Source organism: Anser anser (genome assembly GCF_964211835.1).
Source record: "Anser anser genome assembly, chromosome: 13".
Lineage (NCBI taxonomy): Eukaryota > Metazoa > Chordata > Aves > Anseriformes > Anatidae > Anser > Anser anser.
The window spans coordinates 13,522,598-13,546,621 of NC_139734.1; the positions used below are offsets into that span (position 1 = coordinate 13,522,598).

General features: G+C 41.6%; 1 protein-coding gene across 4 annotated transcripts; it reads right to left on the reverse strand.

The window, feature by feature from the left end:
• Positions 1–41: 41 nt before the first annotated feature.
• On the reverse strand, positions 42–23,779 carry OGT (O-linked N-acetylglucosamine (GlcNAc) transferase). 4 transcript variants are annotated; one of them, XM_083797840.1, is made up of 22 exons: positions 23,549–23,779; positions 19,831–19,981; positions 18,589–18,832; positions 17,393–17,461; positions 14,308–14,424; positions 12,810–12,889; positions 11,370–11,565; positions 11,040–11,180; positions 10,699–10,799; positions 10,351–10,504; positions 10,147–10,248; positions 9,740–9,919; positions 8,363–8,521; positions 6,930–7,019; positions 5,933–6,058; positions 4,883–5,053; positions 4,612–4,728; positions 4,365–4,532; positions 2,933–3,085; positions 1,977–2,229; positions 1,665–1,788; positions 42–1,079 (listed from the first exon to the last, which is right to left on the reverse strand). In XM_083797840.1, the coding sequence occupies exons 1-22, from the start codon at positions 23,583–23,585 to the stop codon at positions 905–907; spliced, it is 3,108 nt and encodes a 1,035-aa protein (XP_083653966.1). In that variant the 5' UTR covers positions 23,586–23,779; the 3' UTR covers positions 42–904. The 4 variants fall into 4 exon arrangements, with proteins under 4 accessions (XP_083653966.1, XP_083653967.1, XP_083653965.1 ...); XM_083797841.1 differs by having other exon boundaries at positions 15,625–17,461; XM_083797839.1 differs by having other exon boundaries at positions 19,831–20,011; positions 23,549–23,691.
• Positions 23,780–24,024: the final 245 nt, after the last annotated feature.

Here is a 24,024-nt window from a genome sequence, read left to right on the forward strand (position 1 = left end):
CAGGAAGGGTAGCAGAAAATGCAAAACGCTGGTCAAATCAGTCAAACTGGCAAACCAAAGCTTTATTTTTTGTTTAAAGTCTTTGCTACAGTACCTAGGACTGCGCCTCTATACATAATTAAACATCATTCCTGAAAGATCTGTATTTGGCACCAGTTTGTGTTTACCTCAAACACCTGTGGGGAGGATTAATTTTAAATCGAATTTGGTTTTCAAACAGAACAGGAGCTGCCATCATGAAGCCAATTAGCTGAGTTATTGGAGAAGCTTAAAAACAAAACAAAAAACCCAAAGTCCTTATCTAAACCAACACATTACAGAGAGCTCCAAAACAGAGGTCAAACATTAAAAGGCTGATATAGGCTCAAGTGGTTTATAAAACCTATAAAAAAAGACTACACCAGCAAATATGCCCTTTCAGTCCGCACAGTTTAGAATTTAACGCAGGGAGCAACACTCGCTAGCTGGAAATCTTGTCATGGGAGAACCACACGTATACCAACAGGAGTACCCCAAAATCAAATGTTAAAAAGCTCCAATTCCCAATCCACGTAAGAGGAGAGATTCATCAGAAGATTGAATCAATCCCTGAAATCATAACTGGTTGGGCAGTTCAAGCTTCCCCACCAATCACTACATCTCTCATCCATACAGGTTCACATGTACACGGCTCAATCCCATTCAAATTCCTCATGGAATAAAAGGATCCCAGGCTCTATAGAGTCTTTCCCTATCATGCAAGAAGTAAGTCTGGCTGTGCTCTAATCACCATCATGTATCACTTCAGCCACAGAGTACCAGGCAGATTAAGTAGAAATGCACAGTTTTTAGCTCATCATCTCTGCAGAAGTGTTTGAGAGGCTCAGTTCCTGGAGAGTTCTGGGTGGGCGTACGGACAGTCTCTTCATGCAGATTCACTGGCCTCTACTGGCTTAATCATGTGGTCTGGTTTGTTGCCGGCAGCATAGTGATCCCACATCTGAAGATAAAGCCGCTCCAGGTCCATTGTGTACTGCTTGGTGTTGAACAAAGGACTGGATATTCTCTGCTTCCAGACTTTGCCACGTATTTTTTTCAGGCTACAAAAAGAGTTAAAGCCAGTCATGAGCAGTTTCAAACACTATTTTTATATCTATTTCAGCAAACCCAGAACTGCCAGTACAACTGTTTCAAAAATACCTACTCTCCAACTCCCACCGAGTTCATACCGCCGTTTCATCCCCTAATTGCCTCTGATACATACTGGCATTACCACTTCAAAAGAGCTGCGACATTAATAGATTAACTTGTCGCATTATCTATACTGCAGGAACTTTTTACTGCACAGTTTTAACTTTAAATGACAAACTGACTAATCTTCAGACTGCCTGATCTTCAATTTAAAAAGAACACTAAGTGAACTCTTGCACTTTTTAACAGGTAAGAGCCTGCACTTGAGCAATTTCTTCAGAGTAGGCAGCACTGTTACTCAGCCTAATTGGAGCACTATTGAATTTACTGTAACAGCAGAAGCGGAGTTAACTGCACAACAAGAGACCTCTAGATGAGAATTGCCTTCTTATTTTAAAGTACCTGCAAGATTATTAATAAGGCTCAGCGCTGTGCCCAACAACAGCGCTTTATATTCCTGATGTTACCACGTTACATGGTACAAGTTCACTTACTATTCCAGATCAGTTCCCAGTTTCACAGCAATATCTTCATATTCCTGCCTACTTTTTGCAATGAGCTCAAGACAGCCAAGACAAGTAAGCTGGGAGGCAGCAACTCGGGACGCAAGCGTTTCACCTGTAAAAACAAACAAAAAAGATGACAGGAATCAGCTTATCAAGTAACACACTACCAAGTATGAAGTTACTTTCCTTCTGCCTCCACAAGAGGAAGTAAGAAAATCCATTAAGCCAGCTAGCTGTTATTGTTACGGCATAAATCATCATCAAATTTACCTGCTCTGTCTAGGTTCCCCATCACGTTACCTGGCATAGTGACCATAGGAGTCCCAGCCCACAGTACATCCATCCCAGTTGTGTGCCCGTTGCAAAGCGGAGTGTCTAGACAAACATCAGCCAATTGCCCTCTCCTCACATGTTCTTCTTTGGGAGCAACAGGAGAAAAGATGATTCGGTTTTGGGAAAGACCCAAGTTTTGTGCATACTGCTGAATATTGGGTTCTCCTACAGCTGGGAAACGTAGCAGCCACAGCACACTGTTTGGAACTCTTTTTAGGATCTGTAAAAATAACCAAGAAGAAAATACAAACAGTTCAGTCAGAAACGTTTCTTTTTCTGGGTAACGGCAATAAATTGCCACGTATCAAGACGAAGCAAAAGACACAATCACTCAATATTTGAATCTTCTGAGATAACAGAGCAAGGAAAAAATAGATTACAGTTCGTAGTGGAATGGTATTCTATTCTGAATACTGTTGAAAGATACAGCAACTCTGAGCAATACTTCACAAAGTAGTACTTAAAGAGTAAATCTCAAAATTGGTGATACCATTTATTCATAGGTTCACACTCTGGAATATAAAATAATACCCCTCAAAGAACTCTCTGCAATGTACTTACACGCTCAGATCTATCAATATACCAATTGTCAAGACCAGCTATAACTTAAGCGTGCAGGCTACAAAAGACCAAGCTTATTTCTCAATGGAGTACCAGCACGCTTAAGCTGTCTAAGGTTTAATTCTCGCTGACTAGAAGCACAGATGTGATTTTAAATCAAACTTTAAAAAAAAAATCTATATCCTATTAATGCCAAGCCCTGTAATATGAGCATCGTAAGGATACAAACGGCTCAAGGTCAGTATTTTCCACAGAACAGTTGAACTTTTAACTTGCATGACATTTCTCTTGATTTAAACAGTAGAACTGCTGTGTTCCAGAGGTCCAACCTCAGTCTCCATATCAGACACACAGACACTTACGTTAGCCCACATCTGTAAAGTGGAAGGGTCAATCTTATACAGCTGATTAAAGTTGCAGTATACAACAGCATCCTCTGGCAAGCCATATTGAGAACGGGTAGTAACAATTATAGTTCGTGGAACTTCTTCTCCAGTTGCTGCTTTGTTGTTAATCTAAATGGGGAAAAAAAAGCTACTTGAACACTGAAATCACAAGAAACAAGCTTATGCTCTACGGAATGTTCCTGAGGCACAGTGCAACGTGTTGGCATCATTAACTTAAAGCATGTCTTTGGCTTCTTCTATGAAAACAAAATTGTCTACTTACCCAGAACAAGAATTTAACTGGTACATGTAACATGCTTGTGACTGTCATGATGTTGCAACCACCAAGGAATAAAACGCTTGGCATTTTCACGCCCTGGCTATGTCTCTCTGAAATTCCAAGTAATTGGAAAGAACCAGCATATAAAGAGGCATTACACATGGACTCTTCCCCTCCTTAAGGTCCCTTCACTGCCTTGAGACTAAAAATGAAATTAAGACTTCAAGGAAGAAGAAGAAAACAGTATTTAAGAAGCAAAAGATTTTTTGTTTTGATTTGAATAAAAGACAATAGGCACAATAGAACAGATAGCAAAAAGACAAGATAAAAGATGCAGGCATGTATCTAACTGTGAGACTGTAAGGAACTGACTGACAGGGAAACAACCAACTCCTTCTGACTTAGTTCTGATTAGCCAGGATGGATGAAAGGTGCATTTTACCACAAAAACATAGAAGGAGTCACATTTCAGCTGTATGCTTATATAGAACACTTGTGACTGCACTAGGAAGCCTATAGCTCATTCCTTCCTGTACCAAAAGACTAAACTGAAGGAAATGTCAATGTCAACATTTTTTTTTTTTTTAAAAAAAGGAAGAACTGCTCTACAAGGGAAGAAATTTTGAACAAAAATAACAACTGTCACTCTCACTCAAATCCCAGGAGCTGTAAGCACAGAGATGGTGGCATAGTGCATAGTTGAGAACGATATAAAAAGAAGCTGAATAAGCATTGTTGAAATACAGTGAAAGAACTTGGCCTGTATAACTAACAAAATCTTTTGATAGGAAAAAGAAAACTGAACAACAGCTTGTAAACATCCTTTAAGCTGAAGGGAATGATCACATCTTGCCTTCAAATTCTAAATAACTGACAATCTTTTCTGTGCAACAAAATTAAATTTCTTTGAACTTCAGATACCTGTTGACATAACCCCTCTATCTTTGGGGAAAGACCATCTTCCAGAACATCTGTGGCTTACAACACATCTGGACTTTCCTTCAGTATGAGAACTAAACAAATCGACATGACAGAAGACAGGCATTTGCTTGGAGGTTTTTGTTCCTTGTTATGTTAAAATACGCATATGTATTATAAAACCAAGAGGAATGTCTTCAAGTGCCTCACCTGAGTAGTTGCTAGTCCATTACTAATGTTGAATCCATTGATAGTTATCTGAATTTGTCCACGATTAATCATCTCAATCACAGCTTCCGCAATTGTATTCATAGGAATGACTGGCATACTGAGGGCAGCATTGCTGTCTGCATTGTCTCCACTATCAGGACACTTCATCTATGAGAAATCCCGTAAGTATCAGAGAAAGTAATAGCTTCAGTATCTAATATAGAACACACAAAGGCATAGCTCTCACCTTAACAATCTTGACATCAGGGAGGCTGTCAAGGAAAGCCTTCAAGTCAATACCATTCAAAACAATTCTGTTATCATAAATGTGACCATTGGACTTGAAATCAATGACCGCTTTTTTCTGTTGAAAACAAAAAAAAAAAAACAAATAAAACCCCAACAGTTACAAGATCCCTTACCAAATATGTACTAAGAGTCATTTTTATCACAACAGCTGATGGAAAACAACAGCTATCAACACCAGCTTTTCTTGCCCTCTCTACTTTCCTACATACCTTCAGATGGGGGAACATGTTGGCATGGTCTCCAATAAAGAAAGTGTTTGGCATGTAAGCTAGTTTCTCTGAATACTGCTCAGCCACCTCAACTGGAGAAGTTTCTTTATCCGTAATGATGTAATCCATGAACAATGCCCCACTGGTTCCAGGATACCCTAACCACATTGCCTAAAGAAAACAAACAAAAAAGCAAGACTTCAGTCTTTTCCTTGTTTTCACCAATACAAGAAAGCAGTAAACAGGAACCTTACAGAATTAGAGCTCTCTTTCAGGACACAGTAAACTGCACGTGAAGCACGGGGAAGAAAATATTACAGCGCTTCAACAGAAACAATCCTATTTGTCTCACATCTGCTAATCCTCAAAAAGTCCCTCTCCTTTAATAACGTGATATTCAAATTATTAATATTCAAGAGGTCTAGCTAAGAATTTTATCCTAACTAAAAGAACACTTCTTTCAACTAGAAAACTAACAGTCTGTGATTGACTCCCAACTCCCCTCTTACTCCTTTATACTCCCAAGAGACATCTCTCGGTATTGTCACATTCAGTATTTGAATCCTTTTTGGAACTGTGGTGATTAGCAAGCTACTTAAGGAGACCATCCTGAAGTCCATCCCGTAACACCTGGGAGGGATGAATACCTGGCCTTGTTAACATTTGATTCAACATTAACATTCAACTTGACATCAAAATATTAACATTTTTCAGGGAAAAAAAAGTGAGGAAAGAATATAAAGGTTGCATTTCTGCATTCACTTTGTAGAGAACAAGGAAACAGAAGGGGTAGATGCTGTCTGAATATTCACTGTGATCACAATTAACAAAGCTTCTGTCTGACCTGTTCTAAATTGTACTTGCATATTACACACTTGAGAGTCCCCAGATCTCTGACAGTGATCGAACATGAGCTTTCATTTTTTTTTCCACTCTGCCAGAGAGGAGAGAAATGAAGGAAGAAAAAAAAAAAGAGAGAGAGAGACACTCCTCCTACTAAGAACTGGTGTTTGTTTTTTTTGGAGATACAGTCCTCTTCAACTTAGTTACCTGAATAGGTGCTGGTCTCAAAGCAAATAATTCATTTCGGGCTCCTTTAGTGTAGCCATTCATGTTAATGAGAATGTGTATCCCATCCTGATGGATGCGGTCTGCTGCTTTTCCATTACATGGTATCTGAAGAATAAATAAAACTTATTTGTGCTTTCAGTAACAAATGCAATTAGTCATTGGTGTACCAACGGACAAATGTCAAATGCGTAATTTGGTGAGACGTAAGTTTTGTCACTCTTGGTTTTACAGAGGCGTAAATCCTCAACTCATTCTGAAAAAAACAACACCAAAACTGTTGTAACAAGGCAAAACATGATTTTGCTATAGACAAACAACAACAGGAAAATCTCAGCTCTGCCAAACCCATCTGAAAAAATGGTTCTGCTAACATCAGTTTAACATTTTTACTTATGAGAGCAGATCCTGAACAACATGAAGCATTTAAAAACTACGTACAGGTTTTATCTATCATCTAATTTATATATATTATTCCATATACACAAATCCCAAGTTGCTTTAGGTTCTTGTCAGTTATCTTGAGGTAATGTAACACCTTCTGTGTATACTGAAGTCCCTACCACATTTTTCACAAAAAATTAAAAACAAAAAAAAACAGATACAAGCTTTTGATACAGGGGGAAAAAAATCCCTCCACCAAGCAAGCCTCTACCCCACTTCACTTGGGTAAAGTAACCTTAAGCAAGCTTAAATATATTTGCAGCTGTGGTGTCTTGATTTATCCATGACATTCAGGTATGACCATTATCTTAAGACCTAATGTAAAAGCTACTCAATATTGTTTTAATATTAATTTTTAATAGTATCACAGAGGTGACACAACAGCCACTGTATCCCAGGTTAGGCATAACACCAATACATCTACAAACCCCCAAATTCTTAAAATTATCGTCGGCCTAATTCAAGAAGTCCTTGCTGCGAAAATCTTAACCTGTAGGCTGATCTCTCTTCCTTCTGGTTTGCTAAGAAAGCTCACCTGAGATAAGTCAATGAAGTGATTTGCTTCAGCCATCACTTTTACACGGAAGTTTGTACCATCATCAGGACTCAGGGCATAACAGAATACCTAGAAGAGAAGGCACCACAAATTGAGTACCTGCAATAATTTATACCTTTACTATAAAGCTCCTATTGCAAAGTTATTTCGCAACAAAATAATTTTGCTATAAATATATGGTATTGTAATTTTTAATTACATAAGTAAAATTGTATCTAGTTCCAGACGAACTACATTATATTTGTGTGGCAGTTACTGGTTGAGAAAGAAGTAAAGAAAAAAGGACATTGAACACATTAGCACCAGGCCCCAGATCTACCTAGTTCTGGGACAAGTATAATGCACTACATCTTGCATAAACAAAGATAAAAAGTTCTCATCAATGCCAAGTTAAGCAATTTTAACAAATGAATTTGAGTGTTTAATTCTGTAAAAATGCCTTTTACAAGGCACCTTTGAATTTGTAACCAGTGAGAATCACGTAATTATGACTCAGTTTGAACAGATAAGTCGTGGGAAAGCTTTCTAACAGATTCTTTAAAAAGTGACTAGTCCTCTCCATTTAAGAAACTGCAAATGTATCCGAGAAATGTAAAATCTTTAATCTTAACTCTTTAGCTAATTGAGCACAGATAAGCTATAGACAAAACAGAACCAACATGCAGAGAACTGGTTACCTTGAAGGACAAAAGCATGGTTTTAGTAAGACAGCAGATTAATTTTTATTATTTAAATTAAGGTCTGCAGAGCTTTATAAATCTAGAACAAGAAAGGCTGCTCTCAGGCTAATTGAAGGGGAAGTGGTACACTCCCTCCACCCATAGGTAACTCAGACCGCTAATTTGATTGTTTCATGAAAGAAAACTGCTTCATAGTGACACTTCTGATAAATCAAGCATGCGGCTTCATCACAAGGATCTCAGACTACAAGGACTGCGTGACCAGGAAAAAGTAGAGAGGACACAGGGGAGAGGGAAAAGAAGAAGAGAAAAAATAAGGCTTGTAAGGGGCTTGTTTTGTGTTCACTCTGCAATGCAGAGTAAACACAAAATGGATGCGTGTCTGTAAGTCTGAAGTAACAAGGCAGCAGCCTGATGTTGAAACACATCTATTAAAAGAACAGTAGATGAAGCTTAAATAAAAAGAAAAAAAAATATTTTCCCATAGTCTTTGAATCCTACCTGCAGTAATTCTAAGGACAGGTAATTCCTACCATCTAAATAACACATTGTACTGGTAAAAAGAAGAATTCTTAGGCTGCAGAACTCTCCCATCCCATAAAAATAAAGATCACTAACCAACACATACTAGCAACAGAAGATTTGCCCTTCCCTAATTTATCTGCCTGCACCAAGGAAAAGAAAGTGCCTATTACAGCTGTATTTTAAAAGCTTCAGCATTTAGATTTTTACCTCAAATTTGTCTGGGTTATGCATGCCTGGGATTGACTGCATTAGGTGTGATGTTGGATGGTTTCCGAAATCAGAGCTCACATAGCCAATACGAAGTCGACCTTCACTGGCCTTCAGATCCTTCGGATGCTCATATGGCGGCTTGTGAAGAACATTAATCTGTCAAGAAAATGTAACACAAATGTTTATAAACCCAGGATCGAAACCCAAATGCTAAACATAGACCAAAAAAACACATGATTTTTTAGAATTAGCCTTATCCAGCATTTAAGTGGGCTATGAGCATCTGCTATTTCAAACCTGCATTACGTATATTCCACTGCAGCCAAGTGCAATTTTCACAAACTGGGTTACAAGATGTCATGTGCCCACGTTTAGACAAATAAAGACAGACATGACTGCCGAAAATTATTAACATTTCTGCCTTTCTATCCCCTGCATATTCTGAAGTATTCCATCCCTGATTATTAAACATAATGATGCCACACCACAACTATCACATAGCTCTTGAACTACAAACCACTTGTAACCAGAACAGTGTTCCTGTGAAACATCACAGCAAGCTTTCTGCTATGCTCACCGTCTTCCCCAGGCAACAGCTTGTAACCACTATCATCGGCAAGATTACAAGGCCGCAGAGACCCTAAATTCAAGCCAGTTTAAAGGCACATGTTATCTTCTAAAGTTTCATATCCATACATTTCTCATGCTAACTAGACCCTTCCACTGGCTGACAGAGCATTTTCAATTATAACTGGCAACCTGCTCACGTAGTCTCTTTCAACATTCACAACTGCCAACAGCTGTGACCCTCTGATTCAAAGGGAAAACAAGCTACGTTATTTTAGTCAAAGAATTTGCCATCAACTGCAACGACACTCTTGGCAGCTTGAGATGCTGTGCAGTTTCGTGGAAATAGCACAGTTAAGTCATTAAAAGAAAAGAAGACACCTTTAGTGAATGAAACTTTGGAAGAAAATACGTTACTGTACACAAAGTACCCCAGAGCAGAATAAAAAATGAAAAATCTAATACTTCCTATTGAGATACATCCATCCTGGAACACTGCTGCCACCACGGAGGTGAGTGCATTTGGAAATCCCAGAGCCAAGCAAACACAAAGCTTGCACGTTCCAGCAAGGAACATATGAGGCAAGGTCATGTACCAAGTAGTATAGATGCTGGACAGGTGCAGATTTCAGGAAATACTACCACACAGCTGCCTGGATCTATTTTACTGTTAGGGAAAGAATCATTTACTCACTCTGCATCTCCACAGGTCAGTGACTAGTAAGCCTTACAAAGGCTAATACTAACCACGTGAGTATCACATTTTTGATAAGAACAGTCACAACAGGGCTTTATAAAACCTCATACCTTATCCAAGCACAGATTTCCATGTCTCTCAGCAATAGCCTTCCTAAAACTGTGAGAAAGGGGATACAGCATGCTGTGATGAGGGTGGACGGAAGGCAGTCTGTTTTTCTCCAGCTGATCAGCCACAATGCTAACCAGCTTCTTCATTCTTTCATCATAATCTGTCCAGTCACAGACGATCTAGAAAAGGTAAAATTAAAAAAGATTAATTCAAGAAGCCGAGACCAATGCTTCTCCCAAAAATGGAATCAAAACCTTCAGTAATTACTGTTGATAACTACAGTCTTCTAATTTAAGACTTGTTTACTCTTTCACTACGCTTATGTAGTCTTTGGTTAAGGTGATCAAACTTTGTATTTGATACAGAGGAATCTTGAGAATTACATCCAATGCCTCCCCCTTCTCACCTGCAAACAGTGGGCTAAGTTACAGTAGGCATCAGGGAAGTCAGGTTTCAGTTTCAGAGCAGTGCGGTAGGAGGCAATGGCTTCTGGTATATTCCCTGAATCCTGTAAAGACAAAGGAATGAGTCAGTAGATACCAACATATTCAGGGTAAGTACCCACAGTGCCCCCACCATATTCTAAGAGTGATTCATTCACATGTGTTACCTTGTGAATAGATGCCAGGTTGCTATGGGCATCAGCAAAAGCTGGGTTTATCTGAATGGCACGGGTATAGCACTGTAGAGCTCCTTGAACATCCTGCATTTCCTTCAAAGTATTTCCCATATTAGAATAAGCATCTGCAAATGTGGGGCTGATTCTGAGAAATCAAGATAACGTATGTTATGAATAAAAGCTTCTCCTCCATTGAGGAAACATACTCATAGCCATGCTTTCGTGTTTGCAAAGCAACTATCTGAATTTAAATATGCTACTGTAAGCCACATCCTGTACAGGTCTATGGCACTTTCCTGTTACGGAACACTGGGACTATTACAAGTAGTATCCATTTACCTAATAGCCTCTTTGTAATGCATCAGAGCTTCCTGTAACTTTCCTTGCTGTTGCAGAACACTCGCTAAATTTGAATGTGCAGCAGCAAACTCTGGAAACACCTGGAGGGGAAAAAAAAATAAAAGCATAATCAGTCTCTCAAATTCCCAAATTCTACCATAACAGAGGAAATTCCTGCGCATTTCTTACTCTTCATTTTAGGACTCAGGTCTCTGAGCAGAATTTCCTCTGCTTATGATTAAGAGATGGAAAAAAACAAACAAAAAAACACCTAAAAACTGTATGTCATATTACATGTTCTCAGCTTTAATTCCCCACCTCCCGGCAGCATTCAACTGTACCTCAAGAGCCTTCCGGTAAAGGCGGACAGCTTCCTCGATGTTCCCCTGCTCCCGTTTGATGTTTGCTAGATTGTTGAGAGAATCTGCATGAGTGGGACAAAGTCGAAGAGCTGTATTGTAGCATTCTTCTGCTTCAGCCACCTTCGAAAAAGGAAAAAAAAAAAAAAAAGAATAAAAAAGGAACTGTTGATACGGTAAAATTTCTTGTAACAGCACTGTTTCTGAGAAGTTATTATACAATCAGTTTAACAGTTTCAAGGTGGATATTTCCTGGAGGATATTAAATAACTTTAAAAAAAATGTAAGGCAAAAAAAAAAAGCACTCCTTACACTGCCTTTCTCCTTCAAGGCATTGGCCAAGTTACAATAGGCATCAGGGAAGTGGGGTTGTAGTTCAATAGCCCTCCTGTAGGTGTCTATTGCTAGGTCTATCAGTCCTTGCTCATAATACACACAAGCAAGGTTGCCGTGCACAACTGCATGATTTGGACTCAAACTCAAGGCTCGTAGGTAAGCTGCTACAGCTCTGTAACAAGAAAAAGAAGGTAAACAATCATCCACAGAGCAGCAGTCATATTTATCTTGTCATAAAAACACACACAAAGAAAACCTTCAAGGGATATATACCACCACATACACAAAACCCACGCCCCTGTTCTGTAAGATGTTACTGGAAACACAGAAGTACTGCCTGAATCAAAAAGCCAATAAAGGAACACATTATTATGCATGACGTTTTAAAACTATGCTCAATTTTGTAATGACTGGCAGGCTAGAAGACAGACTTTGTTCTTTTCAGTTAAACAACCTGAGTTCCAAAACTGCGTTAATAATCAGCGTTCACTGCTTCACATGAGATAGCTACTGTCTGAAACAGACTTCAGCTGAAGAGATGTGCAGTACTCCTGTTCAGAACTATTTTAATATGGCTTGTATTACTAGAACATTTGTGACAGTGCAAGACCTTTTCTTCATTTGCAAAATTAAAGTTTTATTCAAAAAATATTCTGCAATTATTTAATCTATAGAGGAACATGAAAAGCAAGAATTTCATGCGTTTACAATGCTTTTCTGGAGTAGTCCAAGGAACTGGTGCCATGTTTTTCCCAGGCTGCTACTCCTGTTACAAACCACAGTTACCAGAAATTACAACCAAATCAACAGATGCAATGCTGTACACTGCATCGAAACAACACAGCCTGGATCTTCTTCCAGAAACAAAAGTAAGATTGACTGAACAGATTAGAGGTCTCGAAACAAGTTAGTCCAAACGACAGCAAATGTACTACTACAACCACATGCAGTAACACAACGTGGACACAACAAATACAGAATATTCAGCCAGATGCTAAACTGGAATTCAGCATTTTAGCTCGTCCTACATAAAGGGAAGCTTTAGATATACCTGTAGATCAGAGGTCTAGAAACACATAATGAAAACGGTAGTTTCATGCCTTTCTCACATACCTTCTTCCTCACCCTTTTCCTGACTTAATTTCAAATCTATTTTTGTCTACACCTTCAGTAGTAAAATGCTAAAAACGAGAATTAAGTACAGGAGAATAACAAAGGGATACATTCCACAGGATTTATTTATTTTTAGTTCCAGTATCCAGCTTTCCGAAGCCATTTACTTTCTCAGCTCATGGCACACGTTTTCACTATGTCTGCCCAAAGAGATTTTACATCAGGAACTTAATTTGTATCTTGGTATGTATGATACGTATGATATGTACACCACTGACAGAGTGATTCTACTTATCTGCTTACCTGTCAAATATCCTTGCTTCCTTCAGGACATTTCCCAAATTGATATAAGCATCCAAAAAGTTTGGGTCAAGCGTTACAGCCTGGAAGTATTTTTAAAGTTTTGAGCATTAGCACAAAAGCTTTCTCTATGATACCTGAAGTTAATTTTTGTTTATATATGTATACACATGATTTATTTTTAAAGTCTCTCAAACTTAATCTGTAAGCATCTAAGACTATCAACAACCTAGTAAGGAAAACTTAAGTTATACAAATCAATCATAGAACACTGAAGTTACTTATCTGAAGAAGGGACAAAATATACTACCTTCAGATCATTCATTTGCTTACCTAAGCCATGACCTAGTTCCCTCCAAATTCATGCGTATTAGAATAGATAGTAACTGACATCAGTTGTGACTACTGCAGAATAAAATGTTAAAAATTTATTTCATGTTAGGTAGATCATACTCAAGTCTCCTGCCCACTCTTGCTATGCTGTAATTTATTTTTAGGGAAGAAAAACCTTAAAAATAAAAACCCACAAAACTGATCTACGTCCTTTATCTACTGCAAAATGAGACCTATTTTAAAAATTTAGGAAAGAGATCCTAAAGGAAAAATAGAGCCAATTGCACAGGAGCAAGAAAGCAAATACATCATGTGTATAGGGAAAAAGAACCGTAGCCATTTGACTAACAAAAAACATTTTCACTTTGCAGTAATAAGCTACAGATGTGTATTTGGAAAGCCACACTCTTACAGTCTTTCCCATGGGAACCATTATTTCTAAATTAAAATACTTTTTAATTATCATTTACTAGATACAGGAACAAAAACAAGGAGTTAAAATTAGTTTTGTAGATCCGAGTCAAAAATACCAGGAAGAAACTGTCCACCGCATCTTAAATCTGGTTTTAGGTCATGTTAGAGACTTGAGAGGAATACAAATCGAATTCAGATGCTAACTAAAAGGTATGAGACAACGATTTAGAGTAAGAGCTAATGACAAAGATCTAGAAAAGTCTGAAACAATAGTGGTGAAAAACAATCCTGGAGAAGAATGAGCGTCACTTAAAACTGTTCTCCTCAGTTACTCATAGGAAAGTTAAGGACACCTGAAATAAAAACTGCTACAAAAAAAATGGTTTTAAGCGGAATTGTTTCTCCTTTTTACATACAAAAAAAAAAAAAAACAACACAGAAAACATTATTCCCAAACTATACTTGTAAAAATTCTATTCCGGTAAAGGACTGTAAAACAACTTAATGAATTTCTTATCTTTGACATGTGTGTGAAGTCCTTAGGGCAATTCTAAACATATCTCTTTAGTAGCATACAGGCAGTCTGAAACATCAGGAAGTAAACAAATTATTAACACAGGACGTCAACAGGATTATAAGAAATTCTGCTGATCAAAATATTTTTATCACCTACCAAAGTACTCATCCATAAGCAGACAATTAATTGCCTGTGCATTAAAATCTAGCAGCGAAGCTGACTGGCTTAGACAGTTACCTTTTCAAAGTGATGAATTGCAAGCCAGATTTCTCCTTGGGCATTGAAAACACAGCCAAGATTACTCCATGCCACTGCAAAGTTTGGTTGAGTCTCAATTGCTTTTAAGTAACAGGCCTTGGAACAGTTAAAGAAGAGAGATACAAGGGAAGGGGAATATTTGTAAAAAGAAAAAAAATGAGAGAAAACAATTGTTAGTATGCCTTCTCTAACCAGCCAAAAGTGACCCTGCAGTATAGGCTAGCTTGCGCCAAAACTAATGCGCTGCAAACTGCTGTTGATCCTGCGCCAGCGCAAACCAAAACCCAGGTGCAAGCCCACCATTTTTCAGTTATGCTGATAACAAGTTAACATGCCTTTAGACACCAGGTCAGCACAGAAATCATCTTCAAAATAATTCACGTAGCTCAGAGGAAGTATCTGCCTCTCTTGATGTGCATAAAAACAAAAAACTGCTATGCAAAAACTACTTAGCTATGAAATAAAATTATTAAATTGTGACGTACCCTAAACAGGATAGAAATCACTCTGAAAATCAGAAAGGCTACTGAAAAAGATGTAGCTTATCTTCACTTTTAGTCGTCCTTGTTAAGTGAGATGGCACACCCCACCCCAGGTTCTCCGAAGACATTCCATCAGCTACAGCTTCAAAACCTCAAATGACAGGATTGCATGAAGGTTTAGGTCCCTGTAATGCAAGCGCGAGAAGTCGCTGCGCATCCTAACCAGCACGGCGCCACGCTATCGCTGCGAACTGCTTTGCTATATTCATTGCCCTAGGTGCAGCGAACGGCCAACCAGAATCATTAATCTACCAGACAGGCCCACACAAAAACTTGCACGTTAAATTTGATGTCTGGAGTCTAAAAGCGTTACAACCCAATTGTGTCCAAAAGGCCAGCGCCTGGAGCTTGGGCAGGCACCCAACCCGAGATTAATCATCCAGTCAACCGTTCGCGAGGGCTTAATCGCACGCAATGCGCGTTACCGCTGCGCAGCCTTTGCGCTACTGCAGGATCACAGCGCATCATCAGAAGAGCAGAACGCTGCAATCCAAACAAAGAAGAAAAAAGGAAAAAAATGAACAACCAGAAGAGTTAGAAGCTTTTACTATTAACTATCTCCAATTACTTCTTTAAAAAAATATTTTAATTTACTTTTACTTTATTTCTTTGAAAGAATTTGTGGCTACTAGTATAAAACATTCTTACATTACTTGCTTGTAATTAAATATTTTAAGCTGTTTCTGAAGCCACAAGACAGAAGATTCAGGCATGGAGGCAAATGGTTTTGCTGTGGCAGTTACAAACCCGTTACCATATTTCTCATCATGTGACTTTTCGGTGCGTTCCTTGCTGGAAGAGGAGGAGGAGGTGTGTGTCTGCCCTAGATCCAGGCCTCGAGCTCCCTTCAGCGAGGCACCTTACGCATGGAATAGGAGGTTTCACCCACCTGAAACCTTCTAAATACAATATCAGTGGTGAAAAACCAAAAACAAGAGAGAAAATAAAACAAGATCATTAGTAAAAGTTCAACAAAGCAATTGCAATTTTTTTGGATATGTCTTAACACATGGGAATGAGGACAATCTGTCTGTAACAAGGGAGACATGCAGAAGGGAGAGGGTTAATCAGGGCAATTGCATACAGCAGGGACTTTTTTTTTTTTGGAAGAAAGGCTCTGAAGTATCTACAAAGAAATTAAATTTTAGTTCAAACTGTAAGGAACTTGCTGGCTTGATCTTTCAAATGGACTGATAACCAAAGAAACACATTGCAATTTACTCAAGATGTTTTTCCTCGTTTATTAAGTTCTCACAAAACGGAATAACACTTTCAAACTAGGTGTCTCCAGAGCTCTGAAACAAAGAAGTCAGCAACCTAAGGCAGGCGCAGTGTCTTGGCCTATACCAGTCACACTAAAGCTGCAGTGAAGTGCAATTCATGTTAGCTGTCCGCTTGGTGGGCTGAGAACCAAGTGTCTCAAAGACTGTTCGAACTGTTAGCGCTACTACGAAACATTTTCAACCTGGATCTGACCAAATCGATTACGCTGTCCTAGGATGGCACGCACATCCAAGTTGTTAGGAGAAATCCAAAAAAACAATGAACTTTGAAAACTACGCGCCCCTTACCCCATAAAGACCCTAACCCTCCCCGATGGTGCTGCAGCCAAACAGACAGCTACGCTGTTCATACACTCCACTTTTTAGCATGCGCGTGGGGCTTGGAGCGACAGACGTGGAGTCCAGAGTGTTTCTGATCTCTCCACACTCCTCACCCCTGCAGCGCGGACGCGTAAGGTGGCTTGTAACATGACAATTTCTTTGTGCAATCCAAGTTTTAACATGCCAAGAATTTTAAACTCATCTTGGTGTTCAAATTCTCAGTTTAGGAAACACAAGACTGCTAGAAGCCACCTTTCCACTACAGCAAGTTTTCTTTCGATCAGTTCATTTCCAAACAAACCAGCTTTGTCCTTCTGATTTCTTTATTTTAGGGAGGGGAGAAGGGAAGACATGAAGAAAAGTTATTCGGGGGTTCGCATACTGCAGCTATTGATCATTTACTAGCCTTTCTTCCACTATCAAGGGAAGGGAAAAGTTAAAAAGAATAAAAATCTTTAAAAGCCAATATTACAAGGTAACATTTGGATAAGTTTCTTCTCCACTTACAAGCCACAAAGGACTTTAGAAGAGCAGCATTTTCAATAGCACCTGCATCGTACAGGGATCTCGAGCTAACCACAGGCTCTCTGCTTGGCACCAGCAGGCAAGCCTCAGATTTGAAGGACTGTTACTTATTTCCAGATAAGAGCATGGTGGAGCCCCTGCCCAATACTTCAGAATGGTATCAGATAGTCTAGTTCAGCAGAAAGGCTTGGTAATGTTCCATTTCTTGACTTAAACCAACTTTTAAACATGGACATGCCATATCTTGCCCTGCAACTACTCTGGGGTGTTTCAGTGCCTTCAGTTTTCAGCAGTTTCTCAGACTGTCTGTAGATCAACGCAGATTTGAAGACTTGGTGCAAAGTTCAAGTTTTCAAAACACTGGCGTTTACATGTATTCTACTCAACACCTACCTTGGCTTCTTCCAAGCGACCCAGGGCTTTGAGCAGGTTCCCCAGGTCACTACGAACACAGTACAAGTCCTGAAAAAAATCAAAGTCACACCGTCAGCTTCGGGACTTCACCGATTTCCCCAAGGTCTTCACACAGGCCCTGCAATGGAACTCCCCAGTCCTCTACAGCTCAGCATAAATTCCCAGTAAATACACTACAAACTCAAAATATTTTTTCATGACCTAACATAGCCAACAGATCTGACTGATTTTAGTACTGTAAAAATACAACAACAAGAAAAAAAAGAAATTAGGAACCAGTTCATACAATTTCTGTTTGTACGGAGATATGAAAGAACAGAAAGTTCAAGTGACCCCACAAGCAGCTTAAATTTTTGTACCACATATAAGTATTTGAAGCCTCTTAAGCGGTTTTTGGTGTTTTTTTTTTTTTTGGGGGGGGGGGGGGGGGCCAGGTTTGTTTTGTTTTGTTTTTGTTTTAAAGCACTACTATTAACCTGTATTCTTAAATTACACAGTTACCATTATGGCTTTTACCTAGATCTCAAATTATATATAACAACCTTGCTTCCTGCATCCTCAACAGTTTTACCCCCGTTTTTCCCCATGAATCCATAAGCCACTTGCTCTTTTTCTTTCATTTGTAGCTACAGCATATACTGCTGGATACTCCAGTTGCAGTCTATAGTAAGACCACAGAGAATGAGAACAGCTGTGTCAACATTAAGAAAGAAAGTTTCTAACCTAAGTAAAACTCAACTTTTGTAATAAAAACCATCTTGCAGTACTCCTAACCGATGCACATTCTACTAGTCACGCTGCTTAAGGTGAATTTGACAAGTTCACATAGGCTGAAGAACACAGCAAAAGATTCCAAGCTCTTGTTGGACTGGTTTTGCATTTGCTTTTGCAAAGGAAAAAGGATGCACACACCGGACCAGTGCTGCATTTTAAAGATTTTTGACAAAACAGGCACTCATGACGCAATTGCAAGCAGACACCTTCATCGTGCTTCACAGCACTACATAGACGATTTGCACAATGCAAAATAATCAGAAAATAGCACTCTAACACAATTTTTACTAAAAAATTAGTTTTGAACGGTTATAACCCCAAATCTGGGCAGCAGATGATTTTATAGCAGTCACTTATAGACATAAAAGTGACACAGCAGCAAAGTACAACGTGCTACTTACAGGGTTGTACTGAAGGGCAGACACATATGCCTGTACTGCTCCTTCCATATCTCCTGCGGCTACCAGCGCGGCAGCCAGATTAATATATCCATCAATGAAGTCTGGTTTGAGGCGTAGTGCATGTCTGTAATGTTCAATAGCTTCTTGTAGCTGTCCACGTTCCTTGTACACATTGCCCAGATTCGAGTAGGCTTCGGCCAACAGCGGATTCTGTTTAATAGCCAAAGTGCTGAAGTGAGCAGACCTGGAAAAAATTAAACAAGTTAACAAAACACCTGAGTTTCAGTGTTTGCCTGTTTGCTTTATTATTCAGTCAACATTCATGCTTAAGCAAGCCAAACCCACAGCCAACAAATCTGGATTTACAGATTTAGCTTCTCCTAGTTTCAACTATCCTCTCTCCTACTCCTGTTTTAGATTCTATTGAAGAAATACAAGTCAGTTGCAATCGGTAGGCTTCAAGCCTCCTCACCAGCCTGAACTCAATGCAGCTGGAGAAAGCACTGCAGATACTCTGTTACACACCTTCCAACAGTTGTATGCTACTTTTCTAGGCAATGTTTCACTTGACAGTCTTTTCAAGAAACAGGATATAACAGACAGATCAGAAGTAAAACTCTGTCCTGTCCTCCTCCATTTTATTATCCCCTATCTGAATTGTTATTACAATCTCATCCAGAAACCTATATAGAATAAATCCTGATTTCAAGTTTTTACTTCCTTCACCAGCACACACAGATTTACAGCTAGAACAGTTACAATTCAAAATGCAAGATCAGCAACAGGCAGGAAGAAAGAGCACAGAGACAACCTTCACAAGACAGAATCCTTATCTAAGCAATGCCATTCTGCTGCAAACAATCAGTCTTAGAATTAAGAAAAAAATAAACAAACCCCACACTGCAAGTGGCATAAAGACTTTTGTTTACTTGTGCAAATAACTCTGGTACATACAAGTGTGGCTGATACTCTGATATTAAAGCGTACAATACGAAAAAACAAGAGTAACAGCAAGATCTGTCGTTTGTTGCAAAGCTAGCAATTCCCATTTGTATTCCTCTTACCCTGAAGAATTCAAAAAACACGTTACTTTTGACGAGTCCTTATGGCTACCATGAAGTTAGTCAGTATTCGCATTCAGAGATAAAGCCAATGTTAGATGAGTATTTTTTCAGCTGCGCTCAATACTATTGCAGGCACAAACTCAAAAGAAAACTTGACAGAACCCCTCAGTTCTCCTACCTGTCCAATCTGCGGCACTGGAAGTGAATAGATGATAGTAATAAAAGCACACCAGTATTATCAGGCTCTTGTCTCCAAAGCTGCATGCAGTGTCTCTCTGCTGCTTCAAAGTCTCCTGCCTGATATTCACGATGAGCCAACTCCGCTAACCCTTGGAAGGAAAGCATACGTTTCGTTGGTTCTGGAGAATCACCAAAACATTTAAGGGGGGAAAACAAAAAGTTAGATAATGGAAACAAAACCAAAGAAAGAAAACAAAAAAAAACAAAACAAATGTGAAAAAAAAAAGGTGTTTAGAACTAAAGGATGAAGATGTTTGAAGTTACATAAACACTACAGCAAGCGACAGTTTGAGCTCTCAGATCTTCAGGCTCCCACCTACTGCTATGGTATTTCTAACATTGTGTGTACAAGCGCGTGACTTCACCAGTTAGTATCTGGAAACACAAATATTCACAGCTATTACAAGACAGCAATCGACCGCTTTCCACGAACCTGAAAAATATTTGAAGATATTCCTGACCTAAGATTTTACTTTGGTTCATAACAGTAGCAGCATCAGCAACAGAACAATGAATTTCCTTACCCTCCCCCCAAGACTGTAAATCTAGTGCTTTGTAACATTGAAAGTTCTGAAAAATTAACAGGAAAACGAAGGACAGCAGACAAAGACTTCAAAGGACTTGAACAAAAGGAAGTTTTGCTATGCCAGTAGATCGGTATCGTGTAAAAGCCCTTAAAGAAAAATGCGTAATGCACAACATTCCTTTAAACCTCTATGCTGCCTGGGTTATCTACAACAAATAATTCCTCCACCGAATAAAGTGCTGGCCTGAGAACGGTATCAGATGAGAGACAAACACAAGCTTCAGTGGTTACGCTGTTGGCTTACAGAAGGAACCACAAGAAGGAGAGGGTACAGGAAAGCAGTTCCTACTTCGGGAGGCTTAGCTGGAATGGGAGGGACAAAACGTTTTTAATATTTAAGATACATTCATGAAGAACAAAGTACTTCAATAAAACACCACATTTTAATTACAGCAACCTTCTCTGTGAAAAGCGAGTTAACTGTCTTACAAAGGCAGCTCTGTAATAGAATACAGACAACTGCAGCTAGGAAAAAAACCCTCAACTGTTCATCCTAGAAAGTGCCTTCAATTTCTGCCTTTATACCACTTATTCTTGCTATTAAAAGCTTTTATTACTGCAAGTATTTCTCATTTTTCCTTCTGAAGTCCAGCATTTCCAGTACTCTGCAGTCATTTAATTCTGTTTCCTCAATACTTCCCACCTGCACCTCGGGAGTTCTGCATTTCTGATGCAATGAAACAAATAAATCCTACCGAATAAAAGCAAATACCTCAATATCTGAGTGCACAACTTTGCAGTTACATACTACAAGAATCTTCTGAAACTATTTTACGAGAATTTTTAAAGATGGCAAAACAATCACAAAGACATTAGGTTCAGAGTTGTTATCTAGCGTTCGTTTTATGAGCTCGGTCGGGGTCGATGGCAATTATTTCCACTATTTTCATGATTTTCTTTTAGCGCTATCTGGTTTTGAGAATAAAAAAATTGACGTGACCCAACTGAAGTTGTTTTTCCAGATAATATTGTCTCTGTGCTATAAACTAAAGGTTCATTTTAAGCTGGAACCATCAAAACTACTGACTGTCAGCTACTTGAGACATTACTAACCAAGCGCCTGCAAACAGGTTAATCCCTGTTTTCTAGGACCCTGCTTCACAGCTTTCTGAACCGCAGACTAAGGGAAAAGCGGACTTCAGTGCCTGGTTAACCTTCAGGGCAACGGACGGACGTAACTGTTACTGAGCGTGGAAGCGACAGCAGCACTGCGAAGGCCGCAGGCGGCTGACAGCAGAAGCCCAGCGCACAGCCATGCTGCTCCTGCTCCCTCCTGCGGCAGCAGCCACACAGGCTCAGTGCGCTTCAGGCGCTGCTCACAGCACAGACACGGCGAGGCTGGACAGAGGAAGCACGTGGCCCACGGGCAGGAGTAATTTCTCCTTTAAGTACCAATAGTGGGATTAAATTTCAGTGCTAAAGCAAAAAAAAAGAAAATAAAATAATAAAATCCATAGAGGTTTAGACTGGGAGTCTCGTGAACACTTGGGGAGAAACTTCCAGCTGCTACCTGAACAGGACGCCTGGCCTGCTCAAGCATGGAGTGAAACTGAAGTTGCAACTCCTCAGGCAACAGAGAAAGGACACTGCCAAAATCCTGTATTTAATGTAACAGCACCAGGGAATAACAATCCCTAGCTAAAGTGACAAAATGAGGGCACTGAAATTTTCTCTCATTTATCAATATCTTCCCAAAACAATCCCCGCTTGCTCCCCTGAGCAGAGATAAAGCGAGTCAATCCCTCGGCATAAAATACCCAGTCATCTACCTCCAAGTAAACATTTTAGCAGAAATCCCCTCGAGAAGCACAGTCGGTGCTGGGAAGCAGACAGCTGTAATCCCGACGTTCCAAATGAGCCGAACTTCCAATTACACTGCTGCAGAACAGAAGTCACGCTACCCAACGAACCCATAACGTGGCCGCTCACCGAACCCATTTCTAAAGAAAGCAACAGCAGCAAGGAGCCACAGGCAGAAAAATCCCTTATCAAGACGTACTCGCATGAATTCCTGCACCTGTGCTAGCCTGCACTACGCGCTTTGACTGTGACCTTGGCAAAGCCCGGTGCGTGCCACAACCTCCCCTGCAAGCTGTAGAGAACGCAAGCAGATTAAACACCCGCACAGAAGCGCCACGAACCCACACGAGCCCTTTTCTCCCCCACAAACAACCAGCTGAGCGCTTAACTCCTGCTCAGCCTCGCAGTTCGACGAAAGCTGGAGGCAGGCAGGAGCAGCTGCCGCCTCCACCCGGGGAGGTGCGGGTGACGAGGAGCAGGTGACAGCGCCGGGCCGGCGCTCGCCCTTCTCAGCTCCTCCAGGAGCTCGGGGCTCCCAGACGCTGCGGCCTCGCTGTCCGGAGGAGCGGTCCCGGCCGAGGTGGCACCGTACCGCAGCGCTCGGCCTCCCCTGGGCCGTCCGTCCGCCCCAGCCGCCGCCCCGCTGCCCTCTCCTCTCCTCACACCGCTCCCCCGTCTCGCCCCACACATCCTGTTCCCCCCCCCCCCCCTCACGCTTTTCCTGAGGCATTGTCTCAGATTTTCACGCTCTTCCTTCCCTTCTGCTCAGAGGAGACCCTAAAAATCCGGAGGGTGAAGCCGCGCTTCCCTTTCACCAAGAAAACACACACACGTATATATACGCATATATATTTTGTTGTGCGGGGGAGAAAGCGAGCTCGCTCCCCTCGCGGGCAGGGCAGCTCCGGCAGCAGGAGCACGCGTGGGGCCCGCAGGTGCCCGGCCCGCAGCCCCCGGCGGAGCGGCTCGGTGCGGGTCACGCCGCCCTGCTCCCCGCCGCGATCAGCAGCACCCGAGGAGCCCCCCCGCGGCTGCCCAGCCCGGGCCGCCCCCGCCGGGCCGAGCCGGGCACAAAGGCGGCGGGGGCCGGCCGGGAACCGCCGCGGCGAGGCGGCCGCTTCTGGAAAGTTCCGCCGGGAGCGGCCCCCGCGGGCAGGGAGCGCCGCGTTCCGGCCGAGGCAGGCGCGGCCCCCGGCGGCGGAGGGCCCCCGGCGGCGCCCGGTGAGGGCAGAGCCCGGCCCGGCGGGGCGACCCCGAGCGCGGCCCGTACCTGTGCTGTCCGCCACGTTCCCCACGGAGGTCGCCATGGCGGCGGGCGGGCGGCGAGGCGCTGGCGGAGGCGGCGGGGGTGGGGGGGGACGCGGGCGCGGCGGGCCGGGGCGGGCGGAGCGGGCCCGGGCTGCCCTCGGGGCGGGCGGCGCGGTGAGGCGGCGGCTCCCGAAATGGCGCTGGCGGCGGCGGCGGCGGCGAGCCGAATGGCGGCCGCCGGACCTAGCTCCCCGCGCCAAAGAGTCCGCGCGCGGCGCCGCGGAAGGATCCCGCAGGAACCGCCTCCGTCTCCTTCCGCCCAGCGCCCCTCAGGCGGGAGGGAGGGCGGGGAGAGCGCCGCACGGGAGGCGTTGTCACTCGGGTATCCTTCCGCGCGGAGCCATTGCGACAAACGCGGCCGCACTGCGCGTGCGCGCGGGCGGGGCACGCCGGGAAAGCGAGGCTGGGCTGGGCTGGGCTGGGCGCCTCAGGGCCGCC